A 22,724-nucleotide genomic window follows, 5' to 3' on the forward strand; every position below is an offset into this window, starting at 1 on the left:
CTGAAGAAAATAATAATATTTCTCCAATATTCATTGCATTTAGGCTACTAGCCTATAATCGATGGAAGCTATTAGCTACTGAACGGTCTCATCCAAGTAAACAACCCTTAAATGTGACGTCTGGGTCATACGCCAATGAATAGGAATGGATTGTCAATATTCTCTACAAATCTATTATGCGAGAGATCGCCGGAGGTTTTACCAGTAGCTTCCACAAGTTAGGTTCGCTGTCCAACTTTAACCCTGACCCATGGTGCTGAACAAACTGTCAATGTGTGGGTGGGAGCTTCTGTGGGTCTGAAATTGCTGCGGTAGAGGTGTTATTGGGAGCATTGCAGTCCGATAAAGATTGATGTGCAAATGTCCATGGCGAGACTAATTTACGATGTTTGGGTGGAAATAAAAGCACAATGACTATTCCATTTGAAAAACATTTAGCTGTTCAAGCTATATTGACCTGTGGACCGTGCTTTAGACTAACCCACACCTGCCCTGCAGAATTATATGTTAAGAAGGTAGTCCTTTTATGGTTGTAGGTTCCTTCCTGTCCCCTCGTCGCCACATGAGTCAACGAGGAGTGGAGAGGAGAGCGAGAGGAGCGGGCAGATGCTGCCAGTGAAGCATGTTTTTCAGCTCTACCACTGCGCGAACAGCCAAACACTGGTCTACAATCTAGATCTATGATCTGAATAATTAGTGAAATAATTCCTATAAATACGACTCTGGGAAAAAGTTTTTTTTAAATTTATGTTGTAGGCGTACGTGTCTTTCTTCTTTTTTATTCCCTGCCAACCCGTGGATGGAATGATCTGCTTTTTCTCTTGTGTTGTTTCCACTTCAGCATGGGAACTGCAGTGTCCAAAAGGAAGAATTTAAGGAACGATGCGATATCTTCTGTGGCCGCAAAAGTTAGGTGAGTACCTGTATAGCAGAACATGACAGTGTTGATAGGATGCTGAAGCGGCAGGTGCGGCGGCGTATTCAAGTGTCCAACGGAGCCGCAGGCTATAGATGCGGAAAGTATTTTATACATTCCTCCACTTTATTTTGAAAATGTATATCCAGATTATTCAGAAGTTTAATGAATTGTATGGTTTTATTATTGCGGGTCAGTGTGGACATTTTGTTAATCAATGTGGCTATTTGATAATATGGTAGCCTAATAATATATATACAGCGTTAAAAAATGTTGTATTTTCAATATGCCTCACCTAGATCATAAATACAATCATAAGCCCTCAAAGTAGTGTAGCCTACTGTATAAATCCTATACGAAAATCCTTCATCTCCAGTCTGATCAGATCCAACAATTCTTCCCTTATTTTTTTTATTTTTTTAATGTTCTTTTACTATCAATACTGCAGTCTATCTTTGATTTACTTTACTACACAGCTGCTTTATGCAAGGGGGTGATTGAGCAGACTCTATGGAACAGTAATAAGTAGGATTTATAATGCTTGTGTGTCAGTCATGTACATGACACAAAAAAAGATTGACATCCATAAACAAATAAACAAAAAATGACCCTGACGGCCTCATTTACTAGTAACTGCAATGAGTACATGGTGTGTAGAGTGTGATGTTACTTGACCAGTGTTCTTTAAACCTGTAGTAATGACTACAACCCCCTTGATCGTGTTGATGGCCTGTGATTCATGACCTGACACCTCTGACTAGTGTGTCAAACCACACAGAATGGTTTCTAAGACCTACACTGACTCATGGAACATGGCAGTGGAATGCAGAGTACTTTGTCCCCTACTCGATGACCTCACCAGACACATGTCAATGAAAAATACGGTGACCTTTTCATCCGTTTGGACTGGTATGCTTGCTGTCCTTCCCTTTCTTTTGTCCACTCACTCACAAGAAGACTCTTTCGCTCTCTCAGTTTTAAGATTTGATTTGATTATCCTGAAGGAATTTAACAGTTTCTGCTGTTAAAATACAAATCACATAGTAGTGCATGCATTTGTTTTTACTTGTGTTTTACTCTCTCTCCCTCTCTGTCTCTCTTTTTCTAATACTTGCTCTCTTTATCTCCCTCTCTCTCTCTCTTACTCTCTCACTCCCTCACACTCACACCCTCACACCAACGTGCCATAAATCGAAGGAATCACAGTATTAAGGAGACACGTACTGGACTGCAGCCCAAGAACACTGTTTATTGCTCTTCCTCTGAAAGCTTGCACGGTAGCTTCACAGACAGCTATGTCTCAGTATTCTATAATCGCTCACAATTTACTCATTTTAAACAATAAAACTCCCCATGTTGTAGACCCCCTACTCACCGATCTATAACTTGATATAGCATTTCGGACACACATCACTTCAGCCCTCTCTCTGACTATGGTCTGTTGATTGGAGATGTCATATTATCTGGACTTGTGTACCTAATGGGGTGTAAGGCGGTTTCAGCCTTGCATCTGTTCAAATTATTTATCCTCTTTTTTATCTTTGCGGTTGTTGAATGGAATCAACATTGAGATCCTCTTCTGTTTCAGAAGCAGGCCAGAGAACGCAATTACTGGGCTCTAAATGGTTCAAAACCATTCAGATGGCTTTACAGGGCAAATCATTTTGGTAACGCAATGCTTATTGTGACGAGTTTGTGCCACTGCCGTCGGACAAGACAGTGGTGAGTCACATTCATTGTCAAACTCTTGAGTTTTCCAGGTGGAGCAGTGAGCCTGAGATGCCTGGTCTGGAAAGTCACTTCTGCTTAAGCATAGGCACACAGAACAACTTGTTCTGAGCATGACCCTGTGTTTGCAGACTGTACATCTCCTAGCCAGGCACCGCACAGGTACAAAACATCCTGGTGGAAACAGACAAGTTCATTAATGTATTCTGGAGCATTCTACACTATATTGCCAAAAGTATTCACTCAGCTATCCAAATCATTGAATTCAGGTGCACAAAGCAAGGGCCATAAAGACATGGACGAGCGAGTTTGGTGTGGAAGAACTTGACTGGCCTCAACCCGATAGAACACCTTTGGGATGAATTCGAGCGGAGACAGCGAGCCAGGCCTTCTCGTCCAACATCTGTCTGACCTCACAAATGCACTGGAAGAATGGTCAGAAATTCCCATAAACACACTCGTAAACTTTGTGGAAAACCTTCCTAGAAGAGTTGAAGCTGTTATAGCTGCAAAGGGTGGGCCGACATCATATGAAATCCTATGGTTTAAGAATGGGATGTCACTCACGTTCATATGCGTGTGAAGGCATACGAGCGAATACTTTTGGCTATATAGTGTATTATTTACTGTATTCATTTTTTCAGCTGGGTTGAGATTATTTGGAGTATGAGTTGAGCCAAGATGAAGTTGATTGTCTTTTAAAATGGAGAACTGGAGATGCATGTGAATGGGGATATCAGTGAGAGGCACTGGAAGTACATTCTCAGCAACACTCTTTTCATGTGAAACAATACGAGGGACCCTCTCTGTCAAACTGCACAATCTTCGTCATGTGTATTGCCGGTCTAATACAGAGCTGAGTGAGCAAAGGAGAGACCGATTTCAGTTAAGGGCCGTCTCAAAGTTTTCCGTGAAAGGCTACTGCCTCCTCATAACCTTTTTCCAGGTCCTTGTTGAGAAAGAGAGCTATTATAGTAGGTCGTTATAAAATGGTGTCACTGGATATTTTCAAATTTAGATGTGGGGAGGCCAAAAGAACAAGGTGAGGCAATTGTGTTTCATTTTTAAACCCAAAATGCCTTTCAGAATATTGCCTCCACATGACTGGTTTGACCAAAAAAATTGAAGCTAGTTTTAGTCTCTTCATCAAATTACTTGTTTGAATCTTTTCCAGGGGTTGTTTTGGCACAGAACAATTTTGCCATAATTGTTATATCGGTGGTGAAAGGGGGATTTCATGGCATTCTCGTACACACACTCACATGCACATTCACTCCAGCCTGTGTGACCACTATCAGTGCTGGCCTCGCGGAGCAGATTAACTCCAGTTATGATCTTGGGTGAGCAATACTGAAAAGCTGGCCTCTTCTCTAAATTATTAGACATCCTAACACCATGCTGGATCTGGATACACAGCTGCTGTTGTATACATCAACATACAAGAAAATGCCAGCCACTTGTGGGTTGGGATCAAATCCTCACATACCGTACATTTCATCAGACCTTTCCACAACCATGCCAGCACACAAGAGGAGGATAATTGCATAGTCTTTGTTGGCAGCAAGCACCGCAAAATGAAGTTGTCCCCCTTTCCACCCAACCTTACCTCTGTATGTGTGTATATGCTAAAAGTGTGTGTATGTTTGTGCATCTACACTGTGTGTTTGCGCGTGCATGTGTGTATGTGTTCAGGCATGCTCTCACTCCTTGCAGACCCACTGAAACAAGAAGATATCCCAGAACACAGCTTGTATGTGTGTGTTTCCTTGCAGTCGAACGGACTGTAGAAATTAGCAGGGCAAAAAAAGCTTTAAAGATTGCAGCAATAGAGGAGAGAGAGTAGAGTGGGGGCTGTTTTCCATGGCTGGGGATTGCAGAGCAGGGCCGTGGGGAGTGTCGACCTGCTGTAATTGCCCTGATTACTGCCTGGCCTGGACTGTAATGACACTGTACAGGGAGAGATAGTGGGGCGCCTGGGTCTCATTGATCTGTGTAATTACAGTATGCCCGTCAATGTCACTGTGGATCAGCAGATGCTGGATGGAGAGAAGGATACAGCAGGTCAACAAGTAACAATACATACTCATCAACCGCCTAGCGTGCGTGCCAACGCTGATGAGCACAGACGGTCAAAGGCTAAGTGGAAATTGACTTGAGATGTCTGGCCTCATTCGTTCGTCCAGGCAAAATGTGTTGTGCTTTTGTGTTTTTTTTTCTTATAAGTTTGAATCTTTTTTTTTTTTTTACTAATCTAATATCAGTTTTTGTGATCATTCTTGAGTATGGAGGTCTATCGTCTGCCTGCCAAATCAGCCATCTTCCATCCGACTTCCCCGGTAGAGAGACTAAGTGACACTAAATGACCAGCTCAATGTTTGTTGTGTCAACAGTTTGGATTGTTTTTGTTTTAGAGGGTGGGTGGTGGGGGTGTGGGGTGCTTTCCGAAAGAGGTGATCTTATTGATTTATTTTTATTTTTTATTTAACCTTTATTTAACCAGGCAGAATCATTTAGAACAAATTCTTATTTTCAGTGATGGCCTGGCAAAAAGCAAAAGCTTTTTGAGGGAGAGGGGAAGGGGGCTATGAAATGAAAATCATGTTAAAAAGCACAACGGCACACAACCACAGCAGTACAACATACAGAAAAATAAGCTACAAAAACAAGAAGGTTAAACAAAGCAGGACATAGGGAATCATAGGGGATAACAATTTTAAAAGCGCAAAGAACACAAAGTAAGACACAGAGACTATTTGCACCAAACATTAACCACAATCAAGACATAGACTAAATGGGAAATGGAAGGCACGGTGGCGATCTGTGGATGTGGCACAACAGAGAGGAGCACCCAAACCACACACACACGCACACACACACTCCCGGCCCAACCCCCACACCCCCATCCCAGCCCAAATGACTGCAGCCCAGAGAAGAGCACAGTGTCGCTGAGGCACTCAGAACACCGGTGGAGAAGACACATTCACACTTGGATTGACAGTAAAGGCCCCTATAGAGCTTGTCTAATAGACCTGAATGTATTAGACCACACAGACCTTCATACTCCCTGTACCTCCATGTCTTTGAAGCTCAGTTTTACTTGTCCTCCGAGCACAATATACTGGTCTACAGGCCACACTATTGATGTCATTCTACTGTATACATTAGTGTGCATACTCTCTTGGAAAGAACTATTGAAAAATAAACTGCATGTGGTCAGCTGATACAGAACATCCAGCTATAGGCATCTCCTTTCTTCTAGAATCCCTCTTTTCAGTTATTCTTTTATGTGAAGTGCCTCCTCTCCTCTCATTACTTTCTATTTCGGTCTTTAAAACACATCTCCCCTTGTCACCATCATCATGATTCTTCTTCTGCCCACTCCTCCACTTGCTCCAATATCCCACTCCTCTTGTTTTCAACTCGTCACATGGTGGCAAACATGCAGAAGAGCACAATACAGACCTGCCAAAAAACTGCCAGCACCAGGTCATGGCAGGCAGGAGCAGGGGAACAAAACACATCAAAAAGAGAGAGGTGGAAAGAAAGATGATGAATTCATTTAGCAGACAATTTTAGCCAAAGCAACTTACACATACGGGATATGAACACACAACCTCTTGATCTGTGGTCGAATGCTTTACCACTGAGCTATGGCAGAGGGACAGAGAGAGAGAGAGAGAGAGAGAGAGAGAGAGAGAGAGAGAGAGAGAGAGAGAGAGAGAGAGAGAGAGAGAGAGAGAGAGAGAGAGACAGAGAAGGAGAGGGTGAAAGACTGCAAGATGAGATGAAATGATGAGATGAGAGAAAGAGGCAGTGGCATGCCGACTTACTCTATTATGCTACTTCCCTTAATGTATAATTCATGTTTGAATAGCCAGCGAAAAAGCAACGTTTTGAGTTGTTCTTTAATCAGCATTCGGAGTGATGAGAATAGGGACAGATTCATTCCCTTGCTGGTCAATTGTTTTCACTTCAATGAATAGACCCTTTCTTGTAACTGTTTGGATTTCTAACCCTAACCCTTTAGAGAAAGGGAGGAGAGAGAAAAATAGAAGGGTCAGCAAAAGGAAAAGGCTCACAGGTGTACCTTTTAGGGAAAGTAATATCAGAGTAGTGCTGAGTAGAGTGATCTCGGCTGAGGTGTGGAACAGTCTGCAGAAGCAGTAACAGAGACATCAGTGGTTGTTTTTCAATACTAGCTTTGGCCCTGCTAGGACACTGTCCAGAATTCCCAGAGAGTACAGTAGTTTGTCCTCCTTGTAAGTCTGAAATATATTTTGTCATTCCATTACTCTCTACACAGCTCTTTGGGATTCGTTCTAGCAGGGCAGAGGAGGGGTTGACAGATAAGGGATGATTGCATTCTCCTATCCTCCCCTCTCCTCATCCCTCTCCTCAGTGCTTGCTGGAGTTTCTGTCAAGTGGTAAAGTGCCATACATGCCTCATATTTAATTACTCAAAATATCGTAGCAGGGAGGCATTGCTACCCCAGCAACACAGCAATCCTTATTCCCAACACCCCCCCCGAGATATGGGGATGGGGAGCGTGCACAATCTAAGGAGGGTACAGGAATGATTATCTGCACGGGTTTCTTTCACAGTGTGTGTGTATGAGTGTGTGTGTACAGTATAACTGTACGTTTTTGCAGCCAATCTCTATGGGAGTGCTAGAACAGTAGGAGGATTGCTTGATTGGGAGCGTTTACCTGTAATCTGTTTTTAATCAAACAACATGCACATTTTTGTTTGTTTTTTTGTTTCTCTTGACAATTAGCAAAACTTAACTATACAGGTGGTCTGGGTGTTGAGTCAAAAACCAGTACCGGTAGTATTTGATTTTGATTATGAATGTTTCTCAATTGGAAACCAGTTTCGATCAACTGTAGGAATGTCCAAAGAACAACAATATGTGTTTTTTGTCAAGCCCAGCATTTGAACACAACGTTGTTGATTGTAACTGGGAGAAGTCAGTTGTTTCAATCAGGGGGCAAGCCTGCAGCCTCTGGTAGCAGTTTCTGGTCAGTCTGTAAAGCCAACCAAAAGGAATGTGATGTTTCTGTGTAAACCACACATTCTGTAAATGTACATTGCATAGCAGCATACATGGACCAGAAGTCGACCGTTGTAGGATGAAATGAGAACCATTTATAGTAACACAGTTCTGTTTATTCAGCCATAAAAATCCCATGAATGTCACCACAGGGGAGAATTGTGGAATATGAAACCATTGTGTTATTATGTGTTTAAATGCTGATGTTGAGCATTTGTGTGTGTTTCCACACTGTACTGGTGGTATGAGCAAAGGTGGGAGTGGATAATTCCATACCTCTACTCCCCTGTGTGGCCTACTGGCAGCCGCAGAGAGTAGCAACCAATCAAAACTGCAATAACCGCATATGGCCCCACTTCATGTAGGAGTTGTCAACATCACTGCCAATGGTAGGCAGTTTATTTTTGGTTGTAATAGCCTAATCTGTTCGAGTGTGTGGTGATGTATAGCACAGTTGCATAGGGCAGTGTTTTGTTTGCCAAATGAACCGATTTTCAGGTGAACACTCAGAGAATGGGTGAAGATAAGTCACTTGACAGTTGACACAATTCTGCTTTTAACAGTGACCCTGTTTATAATCAGTGCACTGTGTGCTTGTCGTTGCAGAGCAGCCAGAGCTTTCGGAGAGTACCTGTCTCACACACATCCAGAGAACCGCAACGGGTCAGGTAGGTAACGTTCTGTACTGTACAAACAGTCCTGGAAGTACTTTAACACCGCAGTTTACTACAATGTGTTCACTTTATTCTGAAGTTGTTTCTTGTGGCTTCTTGGCGACGTGCATGCTCAACTGAGACTCTGAGACTGTTTATCCAGTCTGCCCACCAGCTCATCCTTCCTAAATCCCTTTTTATTCTTTTTGTCTCCCCTGTGTTCCTCCTCCGTCATCTATCTCTTCCCATTTTATCTGCAGTCTCATTCCCCTAAAGCTTTATTGGCTTGCTAGTGTTTACTCACATGTTGCCAAGGCCATGAGTGCATAAGATAAACAGCCTTCTCCTGTTGTCAATTGCTCTCTCTCTGTCACTCTCTCGTTCTCTCTGTCTCTCTCTCTCTGTCTCTCTCTCTCTCCTCCCCTCACACCATCTCTGTCTATTTCCAGATCATCTGTTGTCCGACACTTTCATCACCCAGGACACAGAGTCCCCTGACATCAGCCGCCTCCACAACAATAGCCTGTCTCCCCAGAGTCGCTTTGAGCCAGTAGCCAAGACCATCCAGCCCCAGGCACAAGTCCAACCACAGACTCAGCCCCAGTCCCAGCTCCAGTCCCAGCTCCAGTCCCAGCTCCAGTCCCAGGCCCAGGCCCAAGCCCAGGCCCAGGCCCAGACCCAGGCTCGGCTCCATCCCCAGCCCCAACTCCCTCCACTGTCCAGCGGTCTCCAGGCTTCTGCCCCCTCCAAGCGCCGGCTCTCCGTGGAGCGCAGCTTCTCCTCTGAGGAGCAGCCTGTTCCCAGGTGCCCAGAGGTCAGCGTGAAGCCAGCGCGGGTCTACACCATCACCAGGGAAGGAGGCATGCTGGGGGGCCAGGGCAGCGCCGACAGCCTGGAGCTGGAGGTGCTGAAGGGCTCCAGGGAGGGGCCTTTATCTCAAACCACGGCCAATCAACAGCCCCGCAACCACCATCGGGGAACCAACTCCCGCGGTAACCATCACCACGGAGCCCACTACGGGTCATCCCAGTCTCAGCCACTCCAGAGCTCAGGCAGCGCACACAACATCCGGGACTGGGGGGTAAGGAGAGGGGGTTCCCGGGAGGACTGCAGCCCGGATTGTGTGACATGCATCCGGGCTCCGTGTCAGAGCCAGCGGTCCCTGGACCTGGACACCTCTCCTCGGGATGGAGGGAAGCAACGCAAGAAGCTGGAGAGGATGTACAGCGAGGACCGGTGCTCCACCGACGACAGGGGTGAGGGAGGGAGCGAGGGATGGAGGGAGGGAGAGAGGGAGGGAGGGGTAGAGAGAGAGAGAGAGAGAGAGAGAGAGAGAGAGAGAGAGAGAGAGAGAGAGGGGGGGGGGGGGCTTTACATAACTTGTTCTACCCCAAGTGCCTCTAGTCCTCAGTTAATCCCTTGGTGTCCAAAGATGTGAAGGGTTGCCACCCACAAGGGGAAACACTTTGTGTTTGCTGATCCCCTCCTTTCTTTTCTACTTTGTGCAGAAGACAATCCTAATAGCTGGTTTCCGAAAGAGAACATGTTCAGCTTCCAGACAGCAACCACCACCATGCAGGCGTGAGTACGGGATATAACACACACACACAAACACACACACACACACAGATGCATACACAATCAAAGGCACACACACTCCAGTTGAATATGGGGACATGGGCCACAGCTGATGTCTACTATATGGCTCAGTCTTGGACACAGAAGGTTGGTGAAGACAGGAGTTTTTTATGATGCATACAGTCTTGAAAGGTCCCAGAGTGCGTGAGGCGCCCCAGTGGGTTAATTATTTTACACACACACACTCTCCCCAGTTTCAACTCCACTGACTGCTTAATTATCACCTGTCTTGAGAGCTAATAATTATGACCCACAAACGCACAAGGCCCTCCCAGTGCAATTGTCTTCTCTCTCCTCTCCTCTTCTTCCCTGTCTTCTTGGATCCCAAACTCCATATCTCCACTGCATCTCTCCAACGTCTTTGTTACCCTTTCTGTCCATCTTTCTCTGTCTCTCAATCTTTTGGCCTTCTTTTTCACTTAATAACTTGCTGACCTGCTGGCTGGCTGTCTGGCTGGTGGCTGGCTGGCTGGCTCATTCACTCACTTACTTGCCCACCCACACTCTCTCTCTGTAGAAGAATGTATTTGAGTTGTTTTTGTAAGTACATGTATCAAGTCATGTTTTAGTTATTTGCTTGCGTTTAATGGACATCCATGGCGTTTGAAGTCTTTAACCTTTTAATGCATAATGCCAACAAACACTTAATTGCTGGCAGAACTGTTCACAGAGTAAGGAGTTACACCCACTGCAGTTTATCTTCATAGTGTTCTTATCTGGCTTTACTGAAATATCTCTCCATGGATGGACAGCTTGGTTGTACCCCGCTGTTTATATTGAACACAGTTTTCTATCTATCTGCTTTTTTTACTGAAGCATCTAACTTTTATTTCTTCTTTCTTTCTTTACTTTCCACATGGACAACTCCTGCTCCTGTAGAATATCGTGAGTAGCTCTGCATCTTCCTCCCTCTCTCTTCTCTCTCTCTCTCTCTCTCTCTCTCTCTCTCTCTCTCTCTCTCTCTCTCTCTCTCTCTCTCTCTCTCTCTCTCTCTCTTTCTCTCTTCTTCTTCCCTTACTACCCTCAGATGGTTACAGTAACCTATGTTTAACCCTTGTCTATCCCCCTGTGTGCTGCTCGTCTCGTTGTGGTCCTCACCCTAACCTCCCTCTCTGTCGGGCTGAGTGGGCTGAGTGTTTGAAGTTATGGAGGAACAGATAGAATTGCTCAATGTCCAAAAAATACCACTGAAGCAACAAACACTGAGGACGTGAACAACAGAACCATGCACCGTGTGATTAACAGGTTGAATTGTATTCATTGAAAGACGTTTACCAGGTATCAGTCTACTTCTACTTGATCAGACAAGGTAGGGCATGGCAGGCCATAGGTCAGGACATGGTGTACTGTTTCTTTACTGTAACAGACTCAAGGTCAGACCGTAACGCCATCCTGAACCCAGACACTAATGAATGTTTGCATTGCAATACAAAAATGACTGTCAGGATTCTCAAGGAAAAAGAGAACTGCTCATGGCGACACAGTTACACAATGGTGTAGAGTACAGAAGGACAGGGAGAAGATATGTTGTAGGATTGGAGGAGGGTTCTGGAAATGCAGTTATGTCACGGGTGTTCACCCAGAAGTAAACAGTAACATGAATAGTAATGATTGGTACAGTGCCTTGAATGGGTTATTGGTAGTCTGCATCATTCAGTATACTGAAGACCATGCATAACATGGGAATCTTTAGAAAGTATTTCCTGTCTTGCTCTTCTCTCTCTCTCTCTTTCTTTTCGCCCACTCTTTTATTCTTGTTGGGTGTGCTTGCCTTCGGCGAGCACAACCTTTCTTCTCTCCAGCTCCATGCTGGTCGGCAACACCGTATTTCTTCGAAAAAACGCTGCAGTGTTTATTAAATAACGTTCATTTTTGTATTTTTGTATTTCCCCAGAAATTGTACCCTCTCTAGTTTCTCTTGCTGTCTTTCTCTCTTTTTCTTTTTTTCTTACACACACAGACACACACACTGTACACACATACACACACACACACAGGTACGCAGAGCTCTCATCAACTGTCTCTCTGTCAGTCATTAACCCAAGCTCGTAGGACATGGATTGTACCCTGACATGTGCTGTCACAGATGACGGTTACTTCTCTTGGCATCTTTTCAAAGCCTATCTCCTTCTGAGATTGACGTGTCCTCACACACACCCTGTCAAACATAACAAACACACATGTGATCAATGACATGGGCAGTTTTATGTCTTATCCACCCTTGTGGCTCCTTGTCTGTCTGGAATGTACCCCTTGGTCTCAAGTCAATGGTGTGGTCATGGTGCCTGTTTTTTTTAACTTGTGTGTGTGTACCATCTTTGTCTGGTCGGATAACATGCACCTGTGCCGTTGACTCTAACCCACTAGTCTTGTTGTGCTATTCCGGGCTCACCCCCCACCCCACTCCCCTTTGGTGAATTCCCCTTCTACTAACCCCTTCGCTCGAACCCCCCCCAACCTGACACCCTCAGATTCCCCACCCCCAAATTCCCCACCCCCCAGTCCTCCAATGCCGTTAACACTATGACACGTCCCACCAGGGCTTTCCGGGGCATTGCCGAGAAAAAGAGGAGGAAAAGGGAACAGGAGGCAACTGCCTCCATGGAGAGGTATCGTGACCCTGGCTGTCCTGTCCTGTGTGTCCCCACCTTGACCCTCCCCCTAATGACAACCTCTCTCACCCCCACACACATAAACAATCCCCACATACACACTTGCTCCATCCAAGGACCATGCCAAAGTGACCAGTCGATCTTGATCTTCATGGATCTTTCTTTTATTTTGTTGGTTGTTGATTGTTTAGTCTTTTTATAAATGGTTTATGGGTTATCTTAGCATAACTGTTGCTTTTGTCAATTGTGATTCTGTGTGCATGTGTGTGTGTGTTTGTGTGTATGTATGTGTGTGTGTGTGTTTTGACATCGATTTGGTGTGTGTATGGAGGCATGGAAGTATCTAATGATTGCACCCAATCATTGGTGGGGTATGAGGGCACAGCAATATAGCCAGCGGTGTGTCTTTATGAATCAGCTTGTGACAATTTACTGCTGGCTGTGACAGTTTTAATCAGTTTTAAACATTGGAGTGCAGTGATGTGTAACCATATACAGTGCATCAATACCACAAGTTAGCTCAATGCTCTCCAATGTGGGCAAGGAGTGTGTGAATCAATATTTGGCAGTGCAGCACAGTTCTTCCAAGGTTGATGTACTCCATACACAATGTCACGTCAGAGTACCAGCGATGTCTGAGACATTGGTTTGAATATAAAACACCATTTGTAAAGTCCACAGTGTCCTACACTGTACGTCAACATGAGGTTTTGTTACAAGGACCAGTTTCACATAAGGATATATACAGTTTAGACCATCAAACAGATAGGTCTATGTGGATGAATCTTTGACTGCACAACGTCTTATACTGGCGATTCAACTGAGAGAGGTATATCTTAACCTATACTCAAGAAAAATAAATTATTTTGATAGTCGTGATTGAAGAGAGGGGGTTATTTTAAATACTTCAAGTCCGCCTTTAGCAACACACCCTGAACATGTCAGAACTCAGTGAGTCATGACTCTATTTCCGGCACTGCATCGTGTCCTCTCATACAGCCAGTCTAATCAGCGCTCCATGTCTTTGATGCCCTGTGACACGATAATATCTCATTTGGAAACCAGCTGTTTCTGTAACCCATAAAAAATATAAATATAATTTTCTGAATGTTTATATGAAAGACAAATAGAAAAACACAGGCATATCACATAACGCATATTGAGAAAATAAACTATGAAACTGTAAAATTGTAATGAGATTATTGAAGCAACACTTTCCACTAAGTAGAATGTTGAGACAGATATTCAATGCTGCACTTTGTGTATTAGGAACACCCAGTGCTAGGTCCATAACTCTGAGAATTATTCTGATACCAGTCAAACAAGCAGGTATTGATAATGGCAAAAAACACCTTTCAGAGGGGATCACTTCTCCCAGTTGTTTTCAGTTAGGGCTGTTTCAATCCTTTATGTCCTCTGTCTTTCTTTCTTTCCTTCCCGTCTTTCCCTCTCTTCTTATCCCTTCTCCTCCTCTCCCTATCATACCCTCTATGCTCTCCCCTCTCTCCTTCTCTCCTCCCCTCCTCTCCTTTTGTCTTCCCTTTAAGGCAGGCAGTGTTGATGGAGGCCCAATGACAGTTATATATAGCTGCCAGTACGCACACACACACACAAATACTGAAATTATATTTTTGATCCTGGACATGAATCGTAACTTTTGATATATAATACAGAACCTCCAGCTGTGATGAGAGTGGGAAAGGCAAAGTGGGAGAGGAGGAGAGAGGGAGCAGGAGGGTGGAGGGAGAGAGAGAAGAACAGGGAAGAAGAGAGAGGAAGGAAGATGGTGGAGGGAGAGAGAGGAAGAGAGAGGAGGATTTTTAAGGGAGGAACAGAGCGGGAGAAAAAAAGAGGGAGTAAGAGAATGAGCAGAGGATAGTGGGAGGTGGAGAATGAGCAGAGGAGAAAGAGGTGTAAGAAGGGCTAAGAGTGTGGGTTGGAACTAGATTTTTTAACTTCTTTTTTTTCATTTATTGCCCTGGATTAACACAGGTAATCTCTGAAAAAGGAGAAATATCATGATTTGATGTTCAAGTGATTGAATTGGATGACGGGTACAATTTGAATAACTTCCAACACTCATCCCTTTTAAGGCCTGTAAACAGCAATAAAGCTGTTTAAAACACTTGAATTACTTTATGTGAATTTGTATGTCTTACAGTATTACAGAATTACAGTATGTGAAAATACTAACCGGTGATTATTTTTCTCCCTTCCTCACTCTATCTCCATGTCTTAACCCGGCCTGACCCTCGTATTCCGTTCCTGTCCCTCTCTTCCTGCTTTCTCTACTTCCTAATGACAGAAACTTCCGGAAGCACCTCAGAATGGTGGGCAGTCGCAGGATCAAGGTTCAGAGTAAGTCTGCTTGAGTGTGTGCGTCATCACCTGCACCATCATAGCATGTGTGATCGACTTCATTAGTGTGTAACTGCTACAGTGTGAGCACCTGACATCTGTTACAGCACATTGGTGTGTGTGTCGTCCTCTGGTCCCATGAGTGTGGCATGGCTTATGGTGTTGTGGTTCTGGGTTTTCATTCAACTCAAAAAGATCATAATGTCAATGATCTCCTTGTCTAAGCAAAGGCTCCCAGATAAGGGTTGTGGGATAAGATTTTCTTGATCAATGATGGTGTATGGGCTTGTGTGGGATGGTGATTGGTGTGGATTGTGTATGCATGTATAAATGGGGTCCCTGCCGTGTGGTGTGTGTGACTCTCTCTCCCCCTCGCTCGCTCGTCAGCATTCGCCGAACGCCGTGCCAAGAGTTTCAGCCGTTCCTGGAGTGACCCCACCCCCATCAAGCCTGACTCTCTCCATGACTCCAGAGACAGTGAGTCCATACACAAGCACACACACAAGCACACACCCATGCACACACAGACACACAAAAACCTCAGGCACTCACACAAGCCAGTCAAATGCGTACACACACAATACACACACACATCATCCCATGTCTCTTGGCCAGTCGTTGTGACCCTCTGTCCCTTTTGTACAACCTCTCCACCATCCGTCTCCTCTTCCTGTGTCCTTGATCTGTCTCGGTCTGCCTGTGCCTGTCTGGTCTCATCTACATTCTCATCATCATCTCTGTCTCCATCCTGTTTTTGTGCCAGTAGTGTTTTCAGGGAGAGCTGTGTATTTTGTTTGTTGTCGTCGTCTTTTGTACTTGATGTTTCTCTCTGAGGAGCAGGTGCACAATGCTTTTGATCCGGCTTGCTCCACTAATCTTGTTGGTGTACTCTCCTTTCATCATGTCCGTGTGTGTGTTGTATATTTGAATGCGCGCGTGTGTGTGCATGGGGGTGTTCTTGTGTATGTGTGTGCTTGTGCATGTGTCCCATGTATGGGTGAGTTCTTCCATGCGTGTGTGTGTTATGTCTTTGTGTGTGGGGTGTGTTCTTCTATGTGTGTGTGTGTGTGTGTGTATGTGTGTGTGTGAGCCAGGTGGGGACCTGCAGGTCTCCTCGGGGGCGTTAGATGAAGAGCTGTGCGAGGACGCCGACTGGGAAGAGGAGAGAGAGGCGGAGCAAGCAGCGTGCCAAGGAGACGACTTCATCCCTCCCAAAATCATGGTGAGACAGTTCTACTCAAAACCCACACATCAAAGAATCAGTGGGCTGGCTGAGTATGAATATTTCATACACCTGTAACTCCATGCTATTGTAAAGCCACTTAGCAAGTTAGCTGACGTGTCCATGCCTTGTCTGTCACAGCTGATATCTTCCAAAGTGCCCAAGGCAGAGTACGTTCCCAATATAATCCGAAGGGATGACCCCTCCATCATCCCAATCCTCTATGTGAGTAGCTCTCATCCTCATTTACTGTAATCAGCGATATACCCTTGATACAAGTGTCTGTATATCACATTATCAGCAAATCACATTTATCCAGAATGTAATTTTCTTTCTCAAAGAATTCTACATGAAATCTGAATGTATATATTATGCAGTGAGATGCTGAGTGATGTTTCAGAGTGTGATTTCTTGGTTCTATTCCTGTCTCTAGGATCACGAACACGCTACATTTGATGATATTATTGGTGAGTAACAAACTGTGAAACTGCCTCTGAATCAACTAGTTCTAACATTGTATTATGAGTCATTGTTTTCCTCTGTATGTGTGACCTCTACTCCTGGGACACTTACACAAACGCATAATGTCTGCAGAATAAATTGCATCTCTCTCTCTCTACCTTCCCCCCCCCCCTCTCTCTCTCTCTCTCTCTCTCTCTCTCTCTCTCTCTCTCTCTCTCTCTCACTCACTCTTTCTGTTTCTCTTATCTCACTCCCATCTCCCACCCTCTCTGTTTTTCACTCTTTTACTCTCTCTCCCTTTCCCCTTTCTATCCAATTACAGAGGAGATAGAGAAGAAGCTGGCTGCCTATAGGAAAGGCTGTAAAATATGGAACATGCTCATCTTCTGTCAGGTGAGATGGAGGACTGCTTGATGAGTTTACACAGTGCCACAGATCTGAGTGAGTCACCTAAATAAAAGAAGCACTGTTTCAGGGCGGGCCTGGACACTTATACCTGCTCAAGAACAAAGTTGCCACCTTCGCCAAGGTGGAAAAGGAGGAAGACATGACTCAGTAAGAGCTCTTACCTCTCATGCCCATTGTTGTCATTGTTTGTGTAAGATGTACAGGAAGTGAAGTGTTGACCTTGGCTCCTGTGGGCAGGTTTTGGAAGAGACTCAGCAGGCTGATGAGCAAGCTGAACCCTGAACCCAACCTCATCCACATCATGGGCTGCTATGTCCTTGGGAGCGCCAATGGAGAAAAGGTGCAGTTTATGGTTTGTGTGTGTGTGTGTGTGTGTGTGTGTGTGTGTGTGTGTGTGTGTGTGTGTGTGTAATTGTGTGTGGGTGTTTGTGTGTATGTCTGTGTATGTGTGCATGTACATATGTGTGTATGTATGTGTGTGTGCGTGTGTGTAATTGTGTATATCTGTGTGTCTGTAATGCCGACCACTATAATTGACACCCTACAGCGTGCATTAGGATGCATAAGGGACTCCTGTGTCACCCTGTCTCCTGCTTCTCTACTGAGCCTGCTGTCAGCCTGTCACATGTGATAGGCAGCCTGAGTTCTGGAGCCAGCTCGAGGGCCGTGAGGATCAGGAAGAGCAGCAGGACAGAGCCATCACACACACTGTCATATACCATATACACACACACAAAATCACATTCACACACACTGAGGGAGTGGCGAAACATAGACTGACAGCATAACAGCCGGTAGCGCTGTCAGAGTGATAGACAGCAGTCTCTTTCACCTCTTGCTGACATTTGACACACTCACACACATACGCACACATACACATACGTGAGAATTTTACACACATACACAAGCACGCATGTATTTTGTGACCCTTGCCTCTCATCTGGTCAAAGACTGAGTCAAAATAACACAACATAGGGCACACAAATACATGATGTGGACCCAAACACACACACACATCCAATTTCTTTCTCCATCCCTTCATCACAAACACAGTCATACAAGCCCCACATGCTAAAATATTAATGAAGTCACACCTGTGAATGCAAGTGTATGCACGTGTTCCAGTCGGCGTGTTTACTCAAGCAAACACAGCCACACGTGCACACACTCTCCGCTACATGCACAAAAACGCATCCCTGCCGGCAGAAACTGTCGTCCCTCCCCCTGACATTCCAAGGGGCTCGGTAGTCTTTGGGCTGTACGAGTTGCAGGAGGAGAGAGACACAGTGGGCTTGTCTTTGCTGCATTTAACAATTCTTCTCCTCGGCTACCTGCGTGCCTCTGGGGAGCCTGCCAGCTTTAGTCATCGCTCTATTAATAGACCCGTTGCTTCAGAGGAGGCCCACCCAACCTATCTGAGCCCCTCTCATAGATCCTACCTTGTCTGTTGTCATGGCTCTTGTCTCGGCTGTTTTTTGTCTTCTTATATTTTTTGTCCCTCAAACTCTTCCTGAGAGGAACCTGTTTCTCAGGGTATTCTCAGGGTGTCAAAAGAATCCCAGGATTTCCTGCTGCTGTATAGTGGCCTTAGTCCTGAGGACAGTGACCTAGCTTGTAGAGGTCATTTTATAATTGTGAGCCTGCTTGTTGTTGACACAGTCATGGTGGATTGGGATGAGATTTACGCCACATCCCTTTGGGGCCTTTCACCTTTGACCTCTCATATAGATCTAGATTTCCCATCTTACCACTTCTCCAGAAGTCCAAGGCATTGATCTAGTCCCTCTTCACATCACTGCCTCAGTGACGTTAGCTGAGAGGAAACGCTTCCAAGACAGGCATGCTGGTTGGCTGTGAAGTGCCCCATGGGGCGGTGGCTGGTGTGGACCGCAGGGAGCAAGTGAAGGAGAGGGCAGGGGATAAAAGAGGAGAGGAGAATCATACAGAAACCTACAGAATCTTACTGATTAATACAAAACATGTACACATACTGTACTGTACACACATGCATGCACACACACACACACACATGAAATGTACTTGCTTGCATGCACAAAAATAAACCGCCATTCTTCGTGGTCATAGAATTCAGTCAATAAAACACACATATATTACATTTTAGTGTCCTCTCATCTGGCCCCTAGACTTACCGGTACTCTGCCGTGAGAATTCTAGAATGTTTGCAGTGGTTTAATGGTCTGTTGACCTTTATCTTTATCTCTGTCAAGTTGTATTGGGAGTTATAAATTATCGAATTTCCCTCAAGATTCTTCTTATTCAATGCAGACAACACCCCATGGATTAATTGCTAGCAATTTGTGTGCTTTGTGTGAAGGCATTTTTACATGAAAAATCCTGAAAACCTCTTTCTCTCCCTCCAGCTTATTCAAAATCTGAAGAAGATGATGAGGCCGTACTCCATTGAGTTCAAGTCCCCACTGGAACTGTCTGCACAGGGTGAGGGTTTAGTCCTAGTCACTCACACACATACACATACAGGGCATGGAGAAAAACACACGCATGCACACACACACACACACAAACACACAGGCACACGTACTGCACGCACATTTTGTCTGTCTGTGTTTCCCACATGCTAACTGCTGTGCAGCATGCATCCGGAATGGTAATAGTCAGCATTAATCATGCCTGTCTAGCTGTCCTGACAAAGGTAAAAAGACAGTAGGGAGTAGACAAATATAATGTTTATGTGCAAATCCACTACAGCTCTGGACACAGCCTTCATCATTTATCTCCTTGACAGTTATTGATGTCATGCAAATTATTTGCCAATTAAATTCTAATTATTTACACAGTTCCCCACTCCCATTGGCCTTTTCCACCTCTCTCTCTCTCTCTCTCTCTCTCTCTCTCTCTCTCTCTCTCTCTCTATCTCTCTCTCTCTCTTGATTTAGCACTCCTCCTCACCTTGTCCGTCTCCTCTCCCTCTCTTTGTCCCTCTCTCCCCAGGTAAGGAGATGATCGAGATGTACTTTGACTTCCGTCTCTTCCGCCTGTGGAAAACTCGCCAACACTCCAAGCTCCTTGACTACGACGACCTTCTGTGACACGTCTGACCCTATTTGAGCCAATCGGCGGTTAGCTTCTATCTCATCCTTTAAAAGCCTACGTTTGGGGCGTTGCTTGAGATGGCCTGAGCAGAGGTGTTTTGTACTCAGCTCAACCTTCCTAACAGGGTTCAGCCACTGTAGCTTTGTTCAGGTTATTTGGGGCACTCGACTTTTCGGGTGTGAAGCCAAGTGGGTGATTGTGTTTGCGACTGTGGCAAGGTGTACATTTCCCCATTATTTTTCAACCTTCACTGATCTCCTCGGCAGATAGCGGAGACGGAGGGAGGGAAGGGAGAGAGACGTGGAGAGACTCGTCATTTAGCCTACATGTGTCAGGAGACGCTAAATAGAGTTAGGTTTTGCATTTGCTTTGAGTTGAGGCGGAAGAGAGGGAGGCGAGAGCTTCCTGTACAAAGATGGAAGAGATTCTTCTGAGGAAAAAAAGATGGGGGTGATTCCCCATAGCTTACCTGTCTACAGTTTGAGGAAGGAAGCAATTGAATGAAGAGTGATTTCCAAGGTCTAGAACTAGGTCACTCCTAGAAACTAGATATGTATTTAACATGCTTGACAGAGCATTAGGAAATAGATTTTCAACATTTCACATGAAAGGTTGGTATTTAATATTCAAATAATTTACAGAATATCTATTATAGAAACACTTTTATTTTTCACTAACTGTATATGTTTTGTATTTGGACTGTTGGAATAACTCAGGTTAACGTTATCCCATATTTGTTACTGAGCCTTCCACCACACCATTGTAATGGAACACAAGATAATTTGTTTCTGGGTGTCTCCAACTCATTGGGGATCTCAGGATGGGGGTCGGGAAAATCAAACATGTGTATCACTACATACAGTACATCTGTGTGAGTTTCTTAGATTTTCCATAGACTAGGTCAACTGTAGCCTTTTTTCTCATTAGCAATTTTAATCTTATGTCCTTTGCAAGGAGATACAGATATTTAATAGATATCTTGAGCTCTGAGGGATTGGTTGTAATCCCTTTCAGAATGTTGTACTATACTAATAAATAGTAAGACTTAATATATATGACAGTGCAACCCTTTATACTATAACCAGGCTAGAACAAGGAGACAGCAGCTGTAATAGGCGACTAATATAGTCTCTCACTGCGTCGGTACTGTAATTATAGCTATTCTTCTATACGTTGTTCATAATCCTAAATTATTCCTATTACTACTTCATACTTCAGTCTAGCCTGATGTCTTTGCTTCCTTTTTGGAATACCATATGCACAGTGTCTGACAGACTTAACATCAAACTCAACATCAAAGATAACAGATATAAAACAATATTAATGTACCCCTTTGAAACAACAACAAACTGTAGAGAGAGAAGAGAGTTTTCTTTTCTTCTGTTCTATACCTACTGTCCTACTTTGCCTAAACACATCCTCATGAAACCCACACCCCAGATCTCTTATCTCCTGATACTGTAATTGCGTTGTTTATATGTAACTGTTGAGTCCCAACTGATGCTAGTGTTTCAGTTGGGGATGGAGTGGGTGTGATGCACTTATATGTACCATGGATAGGAGGGGCTCTCATGGAAGCTTGATTGCTGTGAGAGTTTGCTTAAGGGTTAGACTAACACAATTGAGAGTGATATTTTTCATTTCCCCTCTAAAGTGTTCCACTAAAACAAATAAGAGTACAACAATTCTTCATTTGCTTGTGCCTGCCTGTGCTTGTGTGTGCCAGTGTGTATGTGTGTGCCAGTGTGTGTGTGTGTGTGTGGTCCAGTGTGTGTGCTGTGAGTGTGTGTGGTCCAGTGTGTGTGCTGTGAGTGTATCAGTCAGTGTAATGTAGCTGTTGCAAGGGCACTGAACTATGAGGGTTGTGTGTCTGTGTTTATTCTCATCTGAGGGGATCAGAGAAAGACATCTTGTGTTGAGCTTGTCTTCATGCACCAATGTTGCTATGGAAAATGATAGAGAAGCAGAGAACAGAGGGAACATAAACTCTCTCAATTTTTTTTTCAACCAATTTAATTTAAATTTAATAACAAAAAAAAAATATTATTAAGAAGCAGTTATCGCATACGATTTCACACAACTGATCTAAAAAATATCTACTTTCTCCCAGTCTTTACCGAGGTGTCCATTTGAGATTTGAAGTTTGTGTTTCTTTCCTACTCTGTATTGTCAAACAAGCTTTCTTTAATAATTGTTCAATTATAAGTGTTTTCAGTAAGCCAGTAATGTAGCACTTTTTTAATTGACATTTTCAACACGCTGACAATATTTGTGTGATAGGGTCAGAAGACCACCTGCACAGTCCACACAGCACTGTTCAAATGTTTGCAGGCTAGCTACATTAACTATGTACTTGTTTTAGACAAGGCTGTGGTTCTTTATGCTACTATATATATATGTGTGTGTGTCTGTTAGACTCGTTATCTCCCAATTTATACCCTGTGGCAATATACAGTGTAATGTTTCTTGTACAGTTTTAGAAACCCTCTTTTACTTTGCCTTGTTTTGATCCTAACAAGACAGTTCTTGTGTCCTCCATACTTGGGAATGGAACATTTGAGGTGAAGTACTGAAGATGGGAGTGCATCTTCGCAACTCTCACAA

The 22,724-nt window shown here is 44.2% G+C and overlaps 1 protein-coding gene across 1 annotated transcript; it reads left to right on the plus strand.

Moving 5' to 3' along the window:
* The first annotated feature begins 842 nt into the window (after window positions 1–842).
* nsmfb (NMDA receptor synaptonuclear signaling and neuronal migration factor b) lies at window positions 843–20,116 on the plus strand. Its single transcript, XM_067231486.1, has 17 exons — window positions 843–913; window positions 8,302–8,363; window positions 8,798–8,951; window positions 9,072–9,604; window positions 9,857–9,929; window positions 10,866–10,871; window positions 12,527–12,595; window positions 14,904–14,956; window positions 15,344–15,433; window positions 16,051–16,178; window positions 16,320–16,403; window positions 16,612–16,645; window positions 16,963–17,033; window positions 17,116–17,195; window positions 17,286–17,388; window positions 19,430–19,505; window positions 20,019–20,116. The coding sequence occupies exons 1-17, from the start codon at window positions 843–845 to the stop codon at window positions 20,114–20,116; spliced, it is 1,785 nt and encodes a 594-aa protein (XP_067087587.1).
* Window positions 20,117–22,724: the final 2,608 nt, after the last annotated feature.

The sequence above is a fragment of the Osmerus mordax genome, chromosome 28 (genome assembly GCF_038355195.1).
Source record: "Osmerus mordax isolate fOsmMor3 chromosome 28, fOsmMor3.pri, whole genome shotgun sequence".
Taxonomy (NCBI): domain Eukaryota; kingdom Metazoa; phylum Chordata; class Actinopteri; order Osmeriformes; family Osmeridae; genus Osmerus; species Osmerus mordax.